Genomic DNA, 23,030 nt, shown 5'->3' with positions numbered 1-23,030 from the left:
GCTAACTAGCTTGCTAAAATGTAGCCATCCGCTCCGGTTCAGTTCAGTTAGATCGTTAAAACACCCAGTCCTGTTAGACGTCTAAAACACAGTCAAAACTTATAATAACAAAACTTATGAGACGACGAACGGGAAAGCAAACGATATGGGGAGAAAGAGGAATGGAATGGAATGGAATTGAAGAGCATTAAGACATGAGCAACTGATATGAAGAGAAGAGAATACAAACTTAAGCAGCACTTGTCATCATCACAGATACATAATTAAACAAGATAATTTTAAAACCAATTGACATCAACTAGATAACCCAACAACCCACACTCTGACTATTACCTAATCATCACTTAGCCATCATAACCTTAACAAACTCCTCATAGTTGATCTGACCATCACCATCAACATCCGCCTCTCGGATCATCTCATCAACTTCTTCATCAGTAAGCTTCTCGCCAAGATTCGTCATCACATGGCGCAGCTCAGCAGCAGAAATGAAGCCGTTTTGGTCTTTGTCAAACACTCTGAACGCCTCTTTCAATTCCTCTTCAGAGTCTGTGTCCTTCATCTTTCTTGCCATTAGGTTTAGAAACTCTGGGAAATCAATGGTACCATTGCCATCTGCATCCACTTCATTGATCATGTCTTGCAATTCTGCTTCTGTTGGATTTTGTCCAAGTGATCTCATCACCGTTCCAAGTTCCTTTGTTGTGATACAACCTGTGCATATACGGTTAACATAATTAGTTACTAATACTTTAGAACACATTCTAGCAGACAAGACAAGGGTGCATATGAATAACAAAATAAAAGTGCGTGTGGAGCTTTAACAGAGACGTACATATAAGATGTCGAACTACCAAATATCTAAAGCCCTTTTGCTAACATGTAAGTAATGCAAAAACTGAATCAAAATATTAAATTCACAAAACATATTCCAACCATTAAGAAAAACAACCCTGATGTACCTTCCACATGTAAGAATTTTATGTTGCTTTATACAAGTTATCCAGTTATACCAAGCTCCTAATTTAAAACTGTGTCAAGGTGTGATTTTTATTCAACCATTACTGTTTCACAGACACATGTTAACAGCTAAAAGAGCATGTTCATAAAAATGCAATGCCAACCAATAAAAGTTAACATTAAGAAAACCAAGTTAAGAAATCATTTTTATAGTCTAAAACAACAACGTTTTCAAACATATATTATTCTTCTAAAATTTCCTTGTGTAGTCACCTAGTCACCCTTGAAAACAGACTATATATCCTAGAGGCAGTGTGTGTTTTGCAGGTATTCGCGTCAAAATTGGTGCATACGCTTCACCTAAAGTCAAAACAATTGACCCCTGTCCTCTAGTGAGTTACAATGGTCCATCAAATTAGAGAGAACAGAGAACTCTGCAGTTACAAACTTGAGACACACCCTCATATAAACACTATATTAAGATTAGTGTTATATAACAGATTAACAAATAACAAATAAGATCACAAATTGTACAAAAGGAACATCATATTTTCCAAGAGCTGGAGCTTGGAGATCAAATCATCAGGATACTACTCGCTTGACTGTATTCGATAATCAGAAACAAATAAGTAATAACACATGGGTTTGGTCAGCCGTTCCCATTAGTCCAAATTTAATAATAAAAACTGAATTAGTGATTATTAATTATTAGAAAGGCCAACCTAAAAGCTATTAATTTGTCCCACATCATGTAGAATTAGTGGTAAAGAACATACATGGACATGAAAGATGTTAGCTGGGACCGACCCTTGTTATTCAATATTAATTAACTACTCCTAACCCCAAAAACAAACTCAATAATAATAATAATACAAATCCCTCATTAACAAATAAATATCTCATCTCCTTTGAGAAATCTCAACAAAACACATCCTTTGATGATTATTATCAGCACGATGCAATCATTTCATCAAAATACACGATCTCAATCACAGCAATAAAACAATGAAACGTATCATACCGTCACCATCCTTATCGAAGAGGCTGAAGGCTTCTTTAAATTCAGAGATCTGGTCATCGGTTAGCTGATCGGCCATTTGATTGATGGATTATTGAGAGAATGAAAGATAAGAAAGATTATTATTATTATTATTTGATTAATTGGGAAGAAAGAGAGAGAGAGAGAGAGAGAGAGAGAGAGAGAAAATAGGGGAGTGATGAATGAGATGAGATACATATAACATAATAATAGGAGTGGGGTTTATATACCGGCCACAGCTGGTCTTCCGGACGTGACCGGTTTATCAAATTCGTTGCATCCGTTTCTACCTTTCTACCCCTACCCCACCCCACACCTCCTTTTTTTCTCCAATATATATTGTATTATATTCCCCCCTACTTTTTTTAAACTTCAAAACAAATTACATGGAATATGTCAACTGATTATAAATATTTTCCTGCAACGTAACATGTAGACAAGGTTAAACTACTTTCTTTTATTTCTTAGGCTATGTATAGTGAAGGGGTTATAATTAGGGGCCAATTGTGACATGTGGGCCCAGTCAGTAAGGAGTGGAAATTTGTTTTTGGACAGAATTACAGAAATTGTCCTTTATGTTTGTACTAAATTTCAGTAGTTGTCCTTTATCTTTAAAAGTAACATAATGTGTCCTTTACGTTTCGAATTGTCACACCTTTTGTCCTTTTGGCCTAACTCAGTTAGTTTTTCGTTAAGTCTGATCATGTGACTTGCACATGAGGGTAAATTGGTCATTTTACCTGTTAAATTAAATTCATTTTAATAAATAAAAAAAATAATAAATAAATATATATATATATACACACCCACTCTCTCTCTCTTTCCACTCTCTCTCCATCCCCCTCTCTCCCTCTCACCTACCAACAGCACCTCCGCTCTCACCTGTCGTCATCACCGCAACCACCACCTGCAACCACCGCCAGCCTTACTGGTTCACCACCACCCACCAACATCATCCCCAAATTTAAACCCTATAGCCACAATCACCACCGTCCAAGCCTAAATCGCCGACGCCACAACGACCCTCAACAACGACAGCACTCAGATCCAGTTTCCCTCATCGACGCTAACCACGATTTGTTTTCAGGCAAAGCTAATATCAGTGGTTGTTGGTCGCGAATCTAAGGTTACAACACTTGATTTGGTTAGATCGGTGTGCTTATGGTGTGTTCCACCGTGTTTGTGGTTAGATCGGTGTGCTTAAAAAAACTTATTTTTTCGATGACGAGGCACCAAACTCATTTTTTCAGCGGGTTCAACGTTTAGTGATTGTGGTGGTTGTTTCACGATGATTATGGGTTTGCGGCAGTGGTGGTGTGGGTGGGTGTTTATTATCTTGGCAGATCCGAAGGGAGTAATAAGCTGGTTTTTTGGGCGGCGACGGCTGGCGGAGAAGACGCAGGCAGGAAGGAAGAAGGGGGAGACGGGGTGGGGTGGGGTGGGTTGGGTTAAGTTATTTAATTTGTTATTTTTATTAAAATGATTTTAATTTAACAGGTAAAATGACCAATTTACCCTCATGTGCAAGTCACATGATCAGACTTAACGAGAAAAACTAACTGAGTTAGGTCAAAAGGACAAAGAGTGTGACAATTTGAAACGTAAAGGACAAATTATGTTACTTTTAAAGATAAAGGACAACTACTGAAATTTGGTACAAACATAAATGACAATTTCTGTAATTCTGTCTTTGTTTTTGGGTGTAATGGTATAGGGGCTACAAGTTGGGCCCACAGTTTCTTTTTTTATTATTTTTTTTTATAATTAAACTAAACAAATAAAAACCAATTTATTTAAATAATTAAATAAAAATGCATTAAAATTAAAAAGAAATACAAAAAACATAACTAATAATGCATTAAAATTAAAAAAAATTACATAACTAAAAATATTAAAAAACATAACTAAATAAAATACTAATATCCATAATATTCGCGCATTTTTTCCATTCGTTGTCGTTGCAATAATGTGGCCTTTTTGTGCAACCCGGCATCTCTGAGGGATTTGTATTCTTCACTCATTTCCCGCAATTCCAACATTTGGGCAATATTTTCGTGTTGTTTGTCGGTTTCTCTCATGACATCGTTGAGTTCCTCGACACACTTTTTGTGTTTTTTGATGATTTCTTTCATTGTAACGGCGAGTTCCACGAGTGTCGGTTGGTTCGGGTTGTTTTTAGGATTCATTTTGTTAGATTTTTTGAAGAAGGTTTATGTTTATATAGATGCGAAATGAAGAAGAAGGATATGAAATGGAGAAGAAGGTATATGTTTATATAGATATATAATATATTGTTTTAATTATTTTTTTTTTAAATTTGTACCGTTGTCAAACGGTCAAAATAATAAAATATTATTATTTTCTCAAGAGTTTAGGCGATAAAAAGAATCCGCCCCCGCCCCAAATTGCCCAAAAATCACCGGGGGGGGGGGGGGTGGTGTTCTAGCCCCAAGTCGCCCCTTTTCGCCCAATCCAACGCCCCATTACACTTGGCCTTATGATATCTATTTCAAGATGAGAAACGTATACCCATTAACATTATGTCATGTATAATTATTTAAGAAACTCGGATGTTGCAGCAGCGAGTCAATACAAATTTGATTGATATTTGCTATGTTCATAACAATATCATTGGTTGGTATCAGTTTCGTTTCCAAAATATAAATGCATAAAATTAACATATAAAAAAATAAAACGACATTTATTCGATCGGTAAAACCCTAACGTTAAAACCCATGTGTTATTGGTAAAAATAAGACGTTGGTGAAACCCAAGCATTATGGTGACAAGTCACGCAAATTATTGGTGAAAACCTTAGTTGCCGGTTGTGCCTCTATGAAGCTCTATTGTTGCATAGGGTGTTCATGGGTGAACATATTCAAAATATCAAAGCAAATGGCTGCAAAAAAAATGCCAACAACATGAATCGAACCTAAGTAGAAACGTAGGAAACACGTTTAACAATGATCTCCAAACCAACAAAACAATGGATCAAAGTTGTTTCCTCTTGGCTATTATTTCATTTAAACTTTAAGAAATATCGACAGATTCTATGGCACCGCACAGGGCCGACCCTTGGGGTGGCAGGGTGGTCGACGGACACAGGCCTGACACCCCGCTAGACCCGAAATATTTTTTTTAACAAAAAGTTACATGTATTATTATTAAAACAATATGTGTATTTAGTGTTTAAACTCAATTACATAACCACTAGCTTAGTCTTGTGGTAAAGAGGTATTATTATCAACAAAAAGGTCATGAGTATTAGTCTTATTTGAAACATTTTTAATCCAATTTTATACAAAACTTTTTACACAACTCAATTATAACCAAGTAAGCTCATATAAAAATTAAATTGTTTAAACAACAAAATTAATCCTTTTACTTAAAGCCTAAAAAAATTTCGCCTTCGACCCAAAATTATTATTATTATTTTTTGCGTTCACGGAGCCGGCCCTGGCACCGCCTTCTGATATTTATTATATATTATAAGAATTATGATGGTACGATGACCGGTAATTGAGGTCTAGTCTCTCTTACGTATTGGAGAACATAGGGAAGGTGTGTTTGATTTTGGTATGTTCAATAGGCTATAAATCCTTTGAACCCTTTGCTAATTAGTCAGAGACTAATAGTTAAATAAAGCATTGAATTCTTGTTTGATAAATCAACATGTTAAGGCTAGTTAGGTATAGCAGAACTAGATACATTTAAGCGTTTTAAGGTGATTGGTCCACTCAATTTGATAAGGACTGGGATGATGTTAAATGGGTTTCTTTTTTAATTATCTTTGTAAGAAAGGTATTAAGTAAAATAATTTTAGGGGTAATTATTCAAAAACCCATAAAGTGGTTATATTTTGAACTATCATTCGATACATACCAATAATGCTTATATCTGATTCGAAACCATATTAGATAATGTACTTATAATTTCATTTTAGGTATCATACCATGGTTTTCTTAAAATATATACTTTAAAACGTTTTTTTCATATGCCTTCATAATAATACTATAAATAGTAAGGTTGTGTTTAGTGGGCTACAATTGAGGGCAAGGAGGGTCGACAAAGGGCGCAAACACCGCCCCCGGGGGCGATATTTGGGCGATTAGGGACGGGGGCGGGGTTAGTTTGTCGCCGGGTTTGTGTGAAAAATAATAATATTATATTATTATTACCGTTGTACAACGGTCCAATATAAAAAAAATATTTAATTTAAACAATATATATATATATAAACATACACACTTCTTCTCCATTTTATATCCATTTTATACACAAATCATGTTGATCAGTTCTTCGTGTCGGTAATGGAAAACATGAATATTATGATAAACGTGTGACTAAAAACATACCTGTTACAACAGAGAGAGTAGCCGGAGTAGCCATGGCTGATGAGTCAGATCCAGACGACAAGATTGTCAGCTTGGTCGAGTTCCCCTTTAGGATGTATATTAGTGATGGGGATTAGGGTTCTTGAGAAACCGAATAATATAGAGGGAGAGAGGGTGACGAATTTTGTGTCAGGTTAAGGGTTATGTCATATGATGTTAATTAGTCTCTCCATATATTTATATACACCCAAGGGGAAACCCTTGATTAGCAAGAAAAGGGTAATTTGGTCCATCAACAATTACCTAGCTAATATAATTATAAGGTATAATTTTATATTTTGATCTAATTATTATATAAATGATAATGATGGCCATATATAAATATACATATCCATATATTTATTCTTACATTCTCCCACTTGGCCGAGTAATCATTTATTATGAGCATTAGATTAGTCTGCAGATTTTAACACTCATTTTAGCTTTAAACTTAAACTGGAGCAGAGAAATACAGTCATTGAATTGAACATCAGCTCAAGACCCCCATTAATCATACTGCAGTCCTTATTTAAAACCTAAGTAGTTATGATCAAAATTTTATAAGTAAGCCCTTCAAATATTTGATTTGTATACTAATTTGTCTATATGTCATTACGCATGCAGATTATATTAAGAGACATAAAAAATCAAAATTGATGAGGAAAGTTAATAATTAGTCATTCATTTAACGATATACAGTTACATGGTCATTAATAATCCCGTCTTTATTATAAGCGCTTTCATAAGACTTATGGGTGACAGACCTTTGATTATAGGATCCTTAAGCATATCATGAATGTATTCGATATGAAAATGTAGTTTCCTCAATTTGTTCATAAACGATTAATGTATTTCAAATCGAAATTTAATGCAGCACCACTCGAACTGTTACTGTTTGAGAAAACAGGGTAGCTGACTTTATCACAATAAGTCTTCAATATATAATTTATATGGAGTTAATAACTTGTGAGTCCAATGATAAATTTTCAACAAAATTTATTGACAATTGCGTTGTGATTTAACCAACATATTATGCCATTAAAATTTAGATTGTTGTTATCAGTTCATTATGACTCCTCCATGAGATAGATTTATCTGTTGACATAAGAATATATCCCGAAAATTACATTATGTTATATTTGAATATAACAAAGTTTTATAGTAATCAACCGGTTTGAATTCTCACTTCTTCTAAATTATAGTCTTTCGTTTCTTTTAAAGATATTTTAATACTCTTTTAAATGTTTCACATTAATCTAGACATATCTAGTGTGTTGCAATTTTGTAAGGCCCCGTTACCGGTGCCTCATATTTGGACTCATAAACACAGTTCATAATATCAGAGTTAATAAAAACATTCGCGGAATCTTAAAACATTCAAACCATCATATTACAAAGCCATACTTTGTTGTCTTAACGGGCATTCAAATCATTTAAAACATAAAACATTGTCTTTATAATAACATAACATTTCTTGAGATGCCAGCTTCTTCAAGTCCATGCCATGTGCTTCCTCTTATGCAAGCTGCCTTAATCTACTCACCTGCGTGCATACTAAAAGTCAGCTACGCTGAGTGAGTTCTAGTTAATCATACAACATACAATCTGTTCTCATACTTGCACACGTGCCCGAAGGGGAGTACATTATTCATACTTACTTTTCATACATAACTATCCGTTCTATTTAAAGAGCCTTCCGCTCTATAACCTCACAGATATTATAAGGGTCTGGTCCCTAACATCACAGATATTATAAAGGGTCTGGTCCCCAACATCACAGATATTATTAGGGTCTGGTCCCTACTGTCACACCCTCAAAATCCACTAACGGAGTTTTACCGTCAGAAGGTGTGAACTAACAGGATCGGAATCATTAGTTATAATCAAACCATAAATAAAGTTTTCAAACCACGAAAACATTTAAGTGTAAATAAGTGCGGAAGCGTAAAGCCAATAACCAAGTGTTGCGTCACGCAGGACGACTTAAAAACCCAATTAATAATAACAGTTTAATCAACAAGTTAGCATAAACGAAAGCGTTCAAAGTAATGCATGATCCTATACCGCGCGCCCGCCTCGGCTACCTGAGAATAACATACTAAAAGTGTCAACACGAGGTTGGTGAGTTCACAAGTTTATATAAAATAAAGCGTTTAGCGTTTTGCGTTTAGCGTTTAGCGTTTTGCGTTACCAGATAGTGTTAAATCAATTATATATCTATAGGTAGCTAGCCTATAAAGCAAGTATTACTAAGTGTTCAACACCGAAGCTAACTGTTTATCATGTGCCTTGCCACCAGGTCTATCCCGACCATGGTAATGTGTTAGCCAAAATTACACCCATTCGACCTCCAGTCGAGCTTAGCGTTGGGTGGGGTTTGTCAAACCCAGTAGTACTACTCAACAGTGACTAGCTATTATCCAATACTAAACGGTTCGATGTGTAGGACTTCAGTTGTTTCGTTTGCCACTTAGCCTTTACAAGTGATATATAATCTAATAACAAAATCTAAAAGCGTTTCGGAGTATGTATTCTCCCCCAAGTGAAAAACGTTTAAAAGAGTTAAAAGGGGAAACGTGAAACTCACTGTTTGCGAAGAATTCCAAAAACAAGTCACCCAAGTGATGCGCGTCACAGAAAACCCTCACTAGCGTTCTAAAACAACAAGGAGATTTTCTAAGTGTTGGAACTATTATCGAGTCTCTAGACTCGACACATAATTCCTATGCATAAAATACGTTTCGTGTTTCGTTTGTGAATTGTGTGTGTCTCAACAAGCACATTGATGATACGTTACATGTGTGAACAACTATTTACATATCATGTATTAATATTGTACATTACTAGCACTTATCCCCACAAGGGCAATTTGGTCATAAACGTAGCAATTATTTAACAACAAGCATGTTTCATGTATTTTCACATAGTTCAGCAGCTAGTTTTATCAAGACAGAATCCTACTTGAAAGATTACTATATTCAATAGATCACAACATATCAAATAATTCACCAAAAATCGTCACAAAAACATACATGAGTTAGGTTTCCAGAACATATTTTATTGTATTTTTATTCCACATAGATTTCTCACAATGACCAAAACATTACAGCAAACTCACAGCAGTCAAAATCATGCGAAACAGAATGTCATTTGTTATTCCCGTTAGATGAAAAATCCAATTAATACAAGACAAATTGGGTTAGGTTCTTAACTCAACAAGTTAACTTCCAGAAGTGGAACCAACCCATTTGGTCTTGTAGTTCATGAGATATGATAATTAAAAAAACAACCTAACAGCAGGTCTCACAATTCAGATTTGCACTTCAGTTTTGTAAAATAATAAAAGTTAACTTTTACTCGTCCAAAAATTACAATTTTGGACTTCATAGAAACTAGACTCAACATAGTACCCTGTAGTGTTAACAACCTTGACCAATTTCCACATTAACATTTAGTTACAGTTGTCTAAACATAACTTACAATCTGTCCAGTACCAGTTTTGACCTTTAATCACATTTAAATCGTTTGAGCAACCAAAACACCTCCAAATTAGGCGTGGTTGGGTTTTCTGGAAACTAGACTCAGAGTAATACCTTTTAGACTCATAATTATCTCAGTTTGCTTTTATATTTAACAAGTTACATGTCGTTCAAGTTTAACAATCTCTGCTGTCAAAACTCAGCAAACACAAACAATCGTCTAACATGCATCCTAAGCATATGACATATCTACAACATGCATTTAAACATCATTAATCATAATAATCAGTAGTAACCCTTTAGGGTTTACAAAAAATCAATGATTTAACAATTTTTCACCGTTCAAAATCGCATATGATTATCTATATCAATAAACAACACATAATCAATCATCATCTAGCATAAATCAACCCTAGTTCATCTTATTCATCAACTTTCGTGACCTAGGGTTTTAGATTAACCCATTCAAAATCAAAATTAAACATGTAAAATACATAGTATAGTTGTTTATACCTTCCTAGCACCTTAATCTTCAACCAAACTTGAAAAATCTTGTGTGTGTGTGTGTGTTTGTTTTCGGCAGCCAAGAGAGCCAAGGGGGAGGGGGGCTGATCGGTGTGAGGGAGGGAGAAAGAGAGTTAGGGTTTTGTTTATTATTAATAATAATATGTTACACATAGGTTCCTCAACTTTTAAGTATTACTTTTCTAGCCTAAAGTAACTTGTTTGCATCTTGAGTTAGTGTTTTAAATGATATTATCAAATAACACATAAGCTTAACACATAATTATCACATAATTATTGTTTGGTTGTTTCTCGTTTATTCACCAATGGTTTGCGTCAACTCATTTGCGTTTTGGTGCAATCCCGAAAGACTACACATGTAGTAATTGTCAAGCGTCATTTAAACCCTAGTTTAAATGTAATGAGATGTGCGTTATAGATCAAGTGATCTTAAGTTTGAATTGACGGAGTTTGGATTAACGGAGTTAACCTGAAATTGATGAGTGTCACACCTACCATCACAGATATTATTAGGGTCTGGTCCCTACCATCACATATATTATTAGGGTCTGGTCCCTTTGTTTCGTGTAACTGTACCGTACTTGTTCATACATACTTTCCTTGACAATACGTGCAATCTCCGAAGAGCGTTCACGTACCATCATTATAACATACATACATTATGCATACATCATATATTCATACATACATCATATCTTTCGTCATACTTATCAATCATATCTTAACTACCACCTGACGGTACATGCAATATCCGAAGATCGTTCACGCACCGTCAAACAATCATCATACATAAATAATACAATGCATACACTTACCACTTAAGATAAGTGTATTAACTATCACATCGAGTATGCACACAGCCCCGAAAACATAACAAGGAAGTGGGGCTAGAAACTCACCTCAAGGCGGTTGCGTTCACCGTTTATAGTTAATCATTTCCTGAGCTGAGCACGAGTAACTGTATAATCATACATATATTAAATACGGCTCTAACTCTTCCTATCGTATACTTAATTAATCTTACGTATCTAAGCCGGTTTTACTTCATTGGATTATTACCGGTTAGTTAATCGCTACACTTTAACCCTTGAAGGCATCTTTCATAAATCATCAAAGTCCAAGGGTTACTTTGTAATTATATCATTCTTTTCTAAGTCCAGGGACTGTTCTGTCATTCTTTCAAAGTTCTAATTCGTCACTCAGTTCTTAACGAATGGGAATTCATAACGAATTAGCCATTATAGCGAATCTGCCTTTGTAACGAATCAGGCATCTTAACGAACTGGTCCTTATAGCGAATTGGACCTTAACGAACTGATCTGATCAACGAATGAACCCTATAACGAAGGGGGTTCATTCGTCCCTCTCTTAGCGAATGGCCTAGTTCGCCCTTATTTCCTTAACGAATGACATGCTAGTTCGCTAATCTTTCCTTAGCGAATCGGCTGGCGAATCACACCTACTTCGCTAGTTACCCTTAGCGAATTAGGGTTAGGTCAGGGAATGTCAAAACATTCCCTGACATCGCTAACCTCGTACCAACCTTTTCCGGCGCCAACGCCGGAAAACCGCGGATTCGCCGGAAAAAACGTGTTTTAACTCGTTTTTCACCGTTTTTCGTCCCGTTCGATCCAGATCTGAGCTAGGGTGACCCCTAAGCTCATCATAGGTTCGGTTTATACCCGAATCCACCTGGATCTCGTGACTTAAACGGTTTAACGGTGTCGGCTCGTCGTTTCGTGTTCATAACTAACGGTTTTAAGCTCAAACAATAAAATACTATCATTACCTCGGGTCGGTTCTCGGTTTCCTTCTTGATATCGGTTTAGAGAGAGAGATAACTAGAGAGAGAATCTTAAGTGTGTGTTTTGTATGGTGTAAGGGATATGTGTAAATGAATTAAATGGAGGATTAAGGGTATATATATTTTTGATCATGGGCTTAAGCCCATGGTCTTTCCTTCATTCCTCCATAACCCAAGTCCATAACCCATATCCATTTACCCAACACAAGTCCATCTCGTATTCTATTTAACTAAACCGATAACGACCCGCTATAAAATAAACGAACTTTATTTTATTAATATAACCGAAAGTAGGATGTTACAAGTCTTCCCTCCTTAAAGAGGTTTCGTCCCCGAAACCTAACTATTACATAAACATATTCGGATAAAACTTGCGCATCTCATCCTCCGCTTCCCAAGTGGCATCTGAACCTTTGCGATGCTTCCATATCACTTTCACTAAAGGTATAACCTTGCGACGAAGTTGCTTCTCCTTGCGGTCAACTATCTCTATCGGTTGCTCAATGTAGTTTAACTGCTCATCAACCTCGATGTCCATCAATGGCACGTGATACGTGTCATCAGCTAGACATTTTCTCAGGTGAGAAACGTGGAAGGTTGAATGAATTCCTTCCAACTCTTCTGGCAAATCTAACTTGTAAGCCACTTCACCTACTCAATCTAAAATCTTGAACGGTCCAATGTACCTTGGACTCAACTTTCCTCTCTTCCTGAAACGAATGATTCCTTTCCAAGGCGAGACCTTGAGCATCACATTGTCACTAACGTTAACTCAATCGGTCGTCGCCGCTTATCAGCATACGACTTCTGTCTGTCTTGAGCAGCTTTCATTCTTGCCTTGATCTGATCGAACTTCGAAGAGGTTTCTTGCACAACTTCTAGGCTTCCCATATCCTTTTGACCAATCTCTCCCAACATACGGGAGTTCTACAACGTCTCCCATACAACATCTCGAATGGTGGCATACCAATACTTGAATGGTAACTGTTGTTATAAGAGAACTCTACCAGATGCATATGATCATCCCAACTTCCACCAAAGTCTAGAACACAAGCACATAGCATATCCTCAAGGGTTTGGATCGTCCTTTTAGACTGTCCATCTGTTTGGGGATGATACGCCGTACTAATGTTCAACCTCGTTCCCATCACTTCATGGAACTTCTTCCAAAATCTCGAAGTAAACCGTGTATCTCTATCGGACACAATTGATAACGGTACTCCATGCTTATATACAACCTCTTTAATGAACAAGCTTGCTAACGTTTCTGACGAGATAGCCTCTCGTATAGGCAGAAAGTGAGCACTCTTGGTCAAACGGTCCACAATCATCCAGATGGTATCATGGTGCTTAGCTGTACGAGGTAGCTTAGTTATGAAATCCATGGTGATGTGTTCCCATTTTCATTCTGATATCTCCAAAGGTTGCATCTTTCCATAAGGCTTCTGGTGCTCTGCCTTGACTTGTAAACAAGTTAAGCACTTACTGACATAATCTATCATATCATTCTTCATTCCTGGCCATCAATAATCTCTTTTCAAATCCTGGCACATCTTCGTAGTTCCTGGATGAATCGAATATCTTGACTTATGAGCTTCATCTAAGATTAGACCTCTGAAATCTCCATGGTGTGGGATCCACATACGGTCAAACCTAGTCTTAACACCATGAGTGTTTTCCATTAGCTCGTCTTGTTGGCCGTAAACTCTTTCTTTCTTTACCAACTTCTCGTCTACTAGCACCTCTGACTGCACCTTGATGATTTCTTCGAAAAGGCTTGAATTCATAATCAATTTGTATGACTTCACAGTTGCAAGGACTTCCTCATTCTTACGGCTTAGTGCATCGGCGACCACGTTAGCTTTTCTAGGGTAGTACTTAATATCGCAGTCGTAATCCTTTATCAACTCCAACCATCTTCTCTGTCTCATGTTCAATTCTTTTTGCTCGAAGAAGTACTTTAAACTCTTATGATCTGTGTAGATGGTACACTTAGTACCATACAAATAATGCCTCCATATCTTTAAGGCATGTACTACTGCTGCTAGATCCAAATCATGCGTCGGATAAGTACTCTCATGGACTTTCAACTGTCTAGACGCGTAAGCTATCACTTTTCCTCGTTGCATCAACACGCAACCTAACCCACGATGCGAAGCATCAGTACAGACAACCAAATCCTCGTCACCATCGGGTAGAGCAAGGATTGGAGCTTGCGTGAGTCTCTTCTTTAATTCCTCAAAGGCTTCTTCTTGAAACTTTCCTCAATTGAATACTATCGAATTTCGGGTCATACCGGTCAGCGGTGCGGCTATCTTGGAGAAACCTTCGATGAATCTCCTATAGTAGCCAGCTAACCCTAGGAAGCTTCGTATATCAGTCGGATTCTGTGGAGTCTTCCAATTCGTTATCGCTTCAATCTTAGCTGGGTCCATGGTAATCCCCTCCGGATTAATCACGTGACCTAGAAATTGCACTTCTCTTAACCAGAACGCGCACTTCGAAAACTTAGCATACAACATCCCTTTCTTCAGATTCTCCAATACCTCTCTCAGATGCTCAGCATGGTCAGAATCGCTCTTTGAATAAATCAATATATCATCAATGAAGACGATAACCGACTTATCCAACATCGGCTGACAAACCCTACTCATCATGTCAATAAATGCTGCGGGAGCATTCGTTAGACCGAATGACATTACGAGGAACCCGTGGGGTCCATACCGCGTTCGGAACGCTGTTTTAGGGATGTCTGCCTCTTTCACCTTAAGTTGATGATAGCCTGATCTGAGATCTATCCGTGAGAACCAACTTGAACCTTGCAGTTGGTCAAACAGATCATCAATCCTTGGAAAAGGATATCTATTCTTCACCGTAAGCTTATTCAACTCACGATAGTCTATGCACATTCTCATACTTCCATCCTTCTTCTTTACGAATAACACTGGTGCGCCCCACGGGGAAACACTTGGTCTAATAAAACCCTTGTCGAGGAGTTCTTGCAGTTGGGACATCAATTCTTTCATCTCGGACGGAGCTAGACGGTAAGGTGCTTTCGCGACGGGCTGGGCTCCTGGTATTAAATCTATCTGGAATTCTATCTCTCGCTCCGGTGGTAACCCCGGAAGATCCTCAGGGAACACTTCTGGGTAGTCACACACGATAGGAACATCTTTCATTTCTTTCGTCTCGGCCGTAGCGTTGTCAACATACGCCAGGTAGGCACCACATCCTCGTCGTAATAACCCTTCGGCTTTTATCATCGAAATGACGTTAAACCCTGAACTTTCTTTATCACCGTAAACCGTCACCGCACTACCATCTAAAGACCTTAGCTTTATTATTCTACTCTTACATACTATCTGAGCTTCAAACTCAGACAACCAATCCATTCCCAAGACTACATCGAACCCTCCTAAGGTCATAACATACAAAGTAACAGGGAACTCATGTCCCTCTAACTCTATCTTACAATCCTTAACCATTTTTGTTATTTTAACCGAAGTGTCACTGGCCGTTTCTACTATAAAAGTTTCAGACACTCGGCAACCTTTCATTTTAGCTAGTTTACTAAATGTCGTAGCTACAAAACTTCTATTCGCACTAGAATCAAATAATACGGAAGCAGAAATGCCGTTTACTAAGAACGTATCGGTCACAACATCAGGAATTTGTCTAGCTTGTTCCTGGGTCAGCATATAGGCTCTAGTCCTCGGCCTTGCTTGATCAGAATCTTTCTTCCCACTACCTACAGCCTCACCTTCAGTGCACTCTCTTGCCATATGGCCTGTCTTGCCACATTTGTAACATGCTTGCTTCGCACTGCACTCATTGGCATAATGCCCTACCTTCCCGCACTTATAACAGGCATTCGACCCCATTCTGCATTCTCGACCATGAGCCTTTCCACATTTGAGACAAACATCAGAACTTCTACCCCACTTGCACTCACCACCATGCATCTTTCCGCAGGTCTTACACGACCTCTTTTCCCAAACTCTGGGTTGCTTGTTCTTGGGGTTCCATAACTGAGTACCAGGTCGCTTGGCAGGAGCGATCCACTTCTTCTCTTTCTTATCTTCCATAACCGCTTCATCTATCAAGTCCTCATAAACCGTTGCTGCGAGTCCCACAGCAGAGTCAAAGGTACCCGGTCTACCAGTCTTGACCAAGACGCGAACATTCTGTGGCAGTCCCCTAAGGTAACATTTGATCCGCTTGGCCTTGGTATCCACCATACCTGGCACCAACCTTGACAGGCGGTTGAATTAGTGAGGTATTCGCGGTGTGTCATCTTACCCGCCTTCAGACTCAAGAACTTTATTTCAACCTTCTCTACCTCAGCATCAGCACAAAATCGTTTCATCACTAACTCTTTCAGATCGTCCCACCTCAAGGCCTTGATCTCTTCTCGACTCTTACTCTGCTCAACTGACTCCCACCAATACATTGCCTCCTCACCGAATGATTGGGTGGCATATCCCATAGCTTGGTCGGGATGGCATTAGCTAATTCGGATAATTTTATCCATGACGGTTATCCATTGGAGAGTAGCGATTGCATTTCCCAAGCCAGTTAGCTGTGGTGGATCACAACCTTTGAAAGACTTATAGTTGCATCCACCTCGGCCCCTTTTTCTACCATCCACCTTCACCGATTTCACAACGCTCGATTCTACCCTCTCCCCTTCATCATCCTTCCTACCTTCGCCTTCTGCCCTTACGGCGGTTCCTTCTAGGCCTCCAGCAGGCTTATCGGGATTCATGTTCTTCATAGCAGTTGCTATCGCTTGGGCAATAGCGGCATGAACAGCGGGATCCAGCTGAACTCCCTCGTTGTTACTCAGGTTTCCTCCAGCGGCACTCCCTTCTCCCTCAGCATTGGTAACTGGTGCTACCGACGGCTCTCTGAAAACGCGTGGCCTGCCACGGCGTCCCGTGCGTCCTTTCTTTCCAGCAACTTTCTTAACTCCAGCCATCGTATTCTATAAGGAAACACAAACGTCATCACTTAAGGAACCATTTAGTACAAGGATAGTAAGGCTAACAGGTAATAACAGTGGCCAATTGTAATTAGCTGATCACGTTACTTTCCGTGTCCTATACACTTCCCTTATGAGTCTATTTGTGCTGGTTCTATCCTAAACAGTTAATCAATTAAGTAATCCTATCCCTAACATTCACATATCCTTTCTTTAGCAATCAAGATAACATTAACATACATATTTAATCATACACGTTACCGTTACTGAGCTTGCTTGAGTGACACATGGCATTCTTGAACTGGCATCTTCTTTCTTTTCTTACTTTAATCCCATTCTCTGTTCGAGTCTAAGCATATAAGATGCTTAAATCTCTCGAACTTTGCTCTGATACCAACTTGTAAGGCCCCGTTACCGGTGTCTCACATTTGGACGTTGGATTTACTCATAAACACAGTTCATAATATCAGAGTTAATAAAAACATTCGCGGAATCTTAAAACATTCAAACCATCATATTACAAAGCCATACTTTGTTGTCTTAACGGGCATTCAAATCATTTAAAACATAAAACATTGTCTTTAGAATAACATAACATTTCTTGAGATGCCAGCTTCTTCAAGTCCATGCCATGTGCTTCCTCTTATGCAAGCTGCCTCAATCTACTCACCTGGGTGCATACTAAAAGTCAGCTACGCTGAGTGAGTTCTAGTTAATCATACAACATACAATCTGTTCTCATACTTGCACACATGCCCAAAGGGGTGTACATTATTCATACTTACTTTTCATACATAACTATCCGTTCTATTTAAAGAGCCTTCCGCTCTATAACCTCACAGATATTATAAGTGTCTGGTCCCTAACATCACAGATATTATAAAGGGCCTGGTCCCCAACATCACAGATATTATTAGGGTCTGGTCCCTACCATCACAGATATTATTAGGGTCTTGTCCCTACCATCACATATATTATTAGGGTCTGGTCCCTACCATCACAGATATTATTAGGGTCTGGTCCCTTTATTTCGTGTAACTGTACCGTACCTGTTCATACATACTTTCCTTGACAATACGTGCAATCTCTGAAGAGCGTTCACGTACCATCATTATAACATACAGACATTATGCATACATCATATATTCATACATACATCATATCTTTCGTCATATTTATCAATCATATCTTAACTACCACCTGACGGTACATGCAATATCCGAAGATCGTTCACGCACCGTCAAACAATCATCATACATAAATCATACAAGGCATACACTTACCACTTAAGATAAGTGTATTAACTATCACATCGAGTATGCACACAGCCCTGAAAACATAACAAGGAAGTGGGGCTAGAAACTCACCTCAAGGCGGTTGCGTTCACCGTTTATAGTTAATCATTTCCTGAGCTGAGCACGAGTAATTGTATAATCATACATATATTAAATACGGCTCTAACTCTTCCTATCGTATACTTAATTAATCTTACGTATCTAAGCCGGTTTTACTTCATTGGATTATTACCGGTTAGTTAATCGCTACACTTTAACCCTTGAAGGCATCTTTCATAAATCATCAAAGTCCAAGGGTCACTTTGTAATTATATCATTCTTTTCTAAGTCCAGGGACTGTTCTGTCATTCTTTCAAAGTTCTAATTCGTCACTCAGTTCTTAACGAATGGGAATTCATAACGAATTAGCCATTATAGCGAATCTGCCTTTGTAACGAATCAGGCATCTTAACGAACTGGTCCTTATAGCGAATTGGACCTTAACGAACTGATCTGGTCAACGAATGAACCCTATAACGAAGGGGGTTCATTCGTCCCTCTCTTAGCGAATGGCCTTAGCGAATGGCCTAGTTCGCCCTTATTTCCTTAACGAATGACATGCTAGTTCGCTAATCTTTCCTTAGCGAATCGGCTGGCGAATCACACCTACTTCGCTAGTTACCCTTAGCAAATTAGGGTTAGGTCAGGGAATGTCAGAACATTCCCTGACATCGCTAACCTCGTACCAACCTTTTCCGGCGCCACCGCCGGAAAACCGCGGATTCGCCTTAAAAACGTGTTTTAACTCGTTTTTCACCGTTTTTCGTCCCGTTCGATCCAGATCTGAGCTAGGGTGACCCCTAAGCTCATCATAGGTTCGGTTTATACCCGAATCCACCCGGATCTCGTGACTTAAACGGTTTAACGGTGTCGGCTCGTCGTTTCGTGTTCATAACTAACGGTTTTAAGCTCAAACAATAAAATACTATCATTACCTCGGGTCGGTTCTCGGTTTCCTTCTTGATATCGGTTTAGAGAGAGAGATAACTAGAGAGAGAATCTTAAGTGTGTGTTTTGTATGGTGTAAGGGATATGTGTAAATGAATTAAATGGAGGATCCTAGATATTCAAGCTAGAACAAGGAGCTGAGATAAAAAAAATCGAACCTTTTGTTGATAGATCCTAGATATTCAAGCTAGATACAAGATCAATACTCCATAACAAGCTAGCCGTAATCTAGTAACCATATAAAGGTATGTTCTTGATCTTAAAGCTTGCGTTTTTATGGACGGTTAGCCATGAAAATTGAACATAGATTAGATCGGGTCTAGATAAATCATAAAGCTTCAAACTTGATGATTAAAATGAACCTTATAGACTTATGGTAGTATACGGCTCATAGATGAACCCTATATCTAGCCTAGAACGTTTTAAACCAATAAAGGTCCAAACTTTATGCCTAAAACGGGATAGATCTTGAAGCCACAGTAGTAATGGGTGTAATCGGGTATGGATGATGATGAAAAAGGGTTAAAAGTTCATGATTTGAACCATGAAAACAAGTAATCTGGGCAAGGCAGAATCATAAGATAGAAAAATGAGTTGAACTGGGTGTTCTCGGCCACCATGTGAACTCGGTCAGCAAGTGTTCTTGGTGACCAAGGGTTCTCAGCCATTATGGGAACTCGGTCAACACGAGTTCTCGGTCAACCCACGTTCTCGGCCAAGTATGAGACTTCGGTCCACATGAGATCTCGGGCAAACCTGAGTTCTATGTCTAACCATAGTTCTCGGTCAGGTTCTCGGCCGAAAACATAAGTTCTCGGCTAAGGATGGATTTCGGCCAAGCATAAGAGTTCTCTGTTGGATTTGGGCCTGAGTCCAGTTGGGCCCAGATACCATAATGGACAGTTGGGCCTGAATCAGCTAAGCCCATATCCAATTTAGACAAATTAGCCCGTTATCTTGGAGCTTAAATAGACAAGCCCACCTTAGAAAATAACTTAAAATGTTAACCCCAGCCAGGGGCTCTGCCCCTTGGACCCCGCTAGGGGCTGCCGCCCCTAGAACCCCGCTGCCAGGGGCGCTGCCCCCGGACCCCCGTTTGTTGTGGGTTATGTAAAGATAGAAATGCGTTATGAGTAGAAATAGTTAATTGATACATGTAAATATTATACAGTTAGCTGTGCACAGCTCAAGAAAGGGATTACGATAAACGGTGAATGTAACCGTATTCAGGTGAGTTTCTAGCCCCATTTCCTTGTTATGTTTTCGGGGCTGTGTACATACTCGATGTGATAGTTAATACACTTACCTTAAATGGTAAGTGTATGCCATGTATGATTTATGTGATAGATATTATGTTATGTATGTGAAGTAAAGCTTGCCGGTACGTGAACGATCTTCGGATATTGCACGTATTGACAAGGGAGGTATGAGTATGAAAGATGAATTGTGTATGATATATATATGTACAATGTATGAGTATGTAATAATTAAAGAAAGTATATGTATGTTACGGGTATGAAAAGACAGTATGTACGGAGATGAAGAAATAAGGGATCAGACCCTAATAATATCTGAGATAGAGAAGAAAGTGATTAGACCCTAACAATATCTGAGATAGAGAAGTAAAAAGGGATCAGACCCTAATAATATCTGAGATAAACAAGAAAGGGATCAGACCCTAATGATATCTGAGATAGACAAAGGAAAGAGGGATCAGACCCTAATAATATCTGAGATAGAAAAGTAAGGGATCAGACCCTAATAATATCTGAGATAGAATTGATAGTAAATATAAAGTATGATAGTAATAAAGTATGTAGTATGTATGAAAGTATGAAATGAAAGTAAGTTAGTAAAATAATTATTATGTATCTTCGGATGCATGATTGAAGGTAAGTATTGTATGACGTATGATTAACTAGAACTCACTCAGCGTAGCTTAATTAATAAATAATAAAATCGAAAAATAACTTAATTAATAAATAATAAAATCGAAAAATAACTTAGTGTTTATCATGTTTTAATCCATGTCTCCCTAATTAGATCCTGATATTATGGAAAACATGAAGAACTGGTTAATCAGTATCGCTCTGATACCACATGTTGATCAGTTCTTCGTGTTGGTAATGAAAAACATGAATATTATGATAAACATGTGACTAAAAACATACCTGTTACAACAGAGAGAGTAGCCGGAGTAGCCATGGCTGATGAGTCAGATCCAGATGACAAGATTGTCAGCTTGGTCGAGTTCCCCTTTAGGATGTATATTAGTGATGGGGATTAGGGTTCTTGAGAAACCGAATAATATAGAGGGAGAGAGGGTGACGAATTTTGTGTCAGGTTAAGGGTTATGTCATATGATGTTAATTAGTCTCCCCATATATTTATATACACCCAAGGGGAAACCCTTGATTAGCAAGAAAGGGTAATTTGGTCCATTAACAATTACCTAACTAATATAATTATAAGGTATAATTTTATATTTTGATCTAATTATTATATAAATGATAATGATGGCCATATATAAATATACATATCCATATATTTATTCTTACAAATCATACCCAAATTCTTACAAAAAATTAACAAAATGAATCCTAGAAACAACCCGAACCAACCGAACTACCAATTCCCTGGTTTCGGTCAAACGTATGGTTCGCAATCGAGCCAACCGAACCAACCGAACTTACAATGGAACCCGATGAACCCGAACCAACCGAGCTGTCCGTATCAATTTTCCGACCCGAACCTAAACATGTACGCCAACTTTCTCAGCACCCAAAACACAATGCCGACGTTCAGGTCTACACCACCGGAGTCGGATTCGGTGACGGTGTCGGAGACGCAAACGTCACGGGCCTCCAGTTCAAGCAAAAAGGCGACCCGTAAACACAAAAAGAAACAACCGGGGGAGCCGATGGCGCAACGTGATCCATACAAGCATTGGACTGAGGAGGAGGAGGTTGCCCTCGCAAGGGCTTAGATCGTCATTTCGGAGGATCCCGACGTCGGTAAGTTTTTTAATATTAAGTATTTATTAAAAATTTATTTAGTGTTTATTAAAATGTATACTAATTGTAACAAATAATTTTAATTTGTAGCTACCTTTCAAGCCACCGGGATGTTTTGGAAGAAAGTTTTTGAAGCTTGGCTCGCGATAACCAATAAACCCGAAGACTACCGGGGAAAAGAAGCGGTTCAAGCCGACTGGAAGAGGCTTTACGCCGATTGTCAAAAATTTACCGGGATAATTAATCGATTGCAGGGGCCCGGTTGGCGTAGCGGGCATAACGACGGCAACATTATAACTCAAGCCTTGAGCGACTTTCGAGCTCAGGGCCAAACTTTTGGGCGGCCCGGGAAAACGTTCAAGTATTTGAATTGCTGGGAAAAACTACGCGGTGTGCGCGAAATGGAGCGGGGCACCAACCGTTCCCGTCGCCCGACGAGCCGGTTCATCCCGACAATCAAAAGGTCGAAGACATTGTCGTCGACAAATCCGAGCACACAAAACACACCCTCCGATGCTCGTAGCTTCTTCCTGGACGACACGGTCAATTTAGTCGACGATGTTGATATAGACG

General features: G+C 38.5%; 1 protein-coding gene across 1 annotated transcript; it reads right to left on the bottom strand.

The window, feature by feature from the left end:
* Window positions 1–216: 216 nt before the first annotated feature.
* Window positions 217–2,147, bottom strand: LOC143583382 (calmodulin-7). The gene is made up of 2 exons (XM_077065695.1): window positions 1,982–2,147; window positions 217–714 (listed from the first exon to the last, which is right to left on the bottom strand). The coding sequence occupies exons 1-2, from the start codon at window positions 2,055–2,057 to the stop codon at window positions 341–343; spliced, it is 450 nt and encodes a 149-aa protein (XP_076921810.1). The 5' UTR covers window positions 2,058–2,147; the 3' UTR covers window positions 217–340.
* Window positions 2,148–23,030: the final 20,883 nt, after the last annotated feature.

Source organism: Bidens hawaiensis, unplaced genomic scaffold (genome assembly GCF_021521415.1).
Source record: "Bidens hawaiensis isolate Kalapana, Puna unplaced genomic scaffold, B.hawaiensis_p1.1 tig00032380_1, whole genome shotgun sequence".
Classification (NCBI taxonomy): Eukaryota; Viridiplantae; Streptophyta; class Magnoliopsida; order Asterales; family Asteraceae; genus Bidens; species Bidens hawaiensis.
The sequence above is the reverse complement of the archived record's forward strand: the minus strand, read 5'-3'. Positions and strand labels throughout refer to the sequence as shown.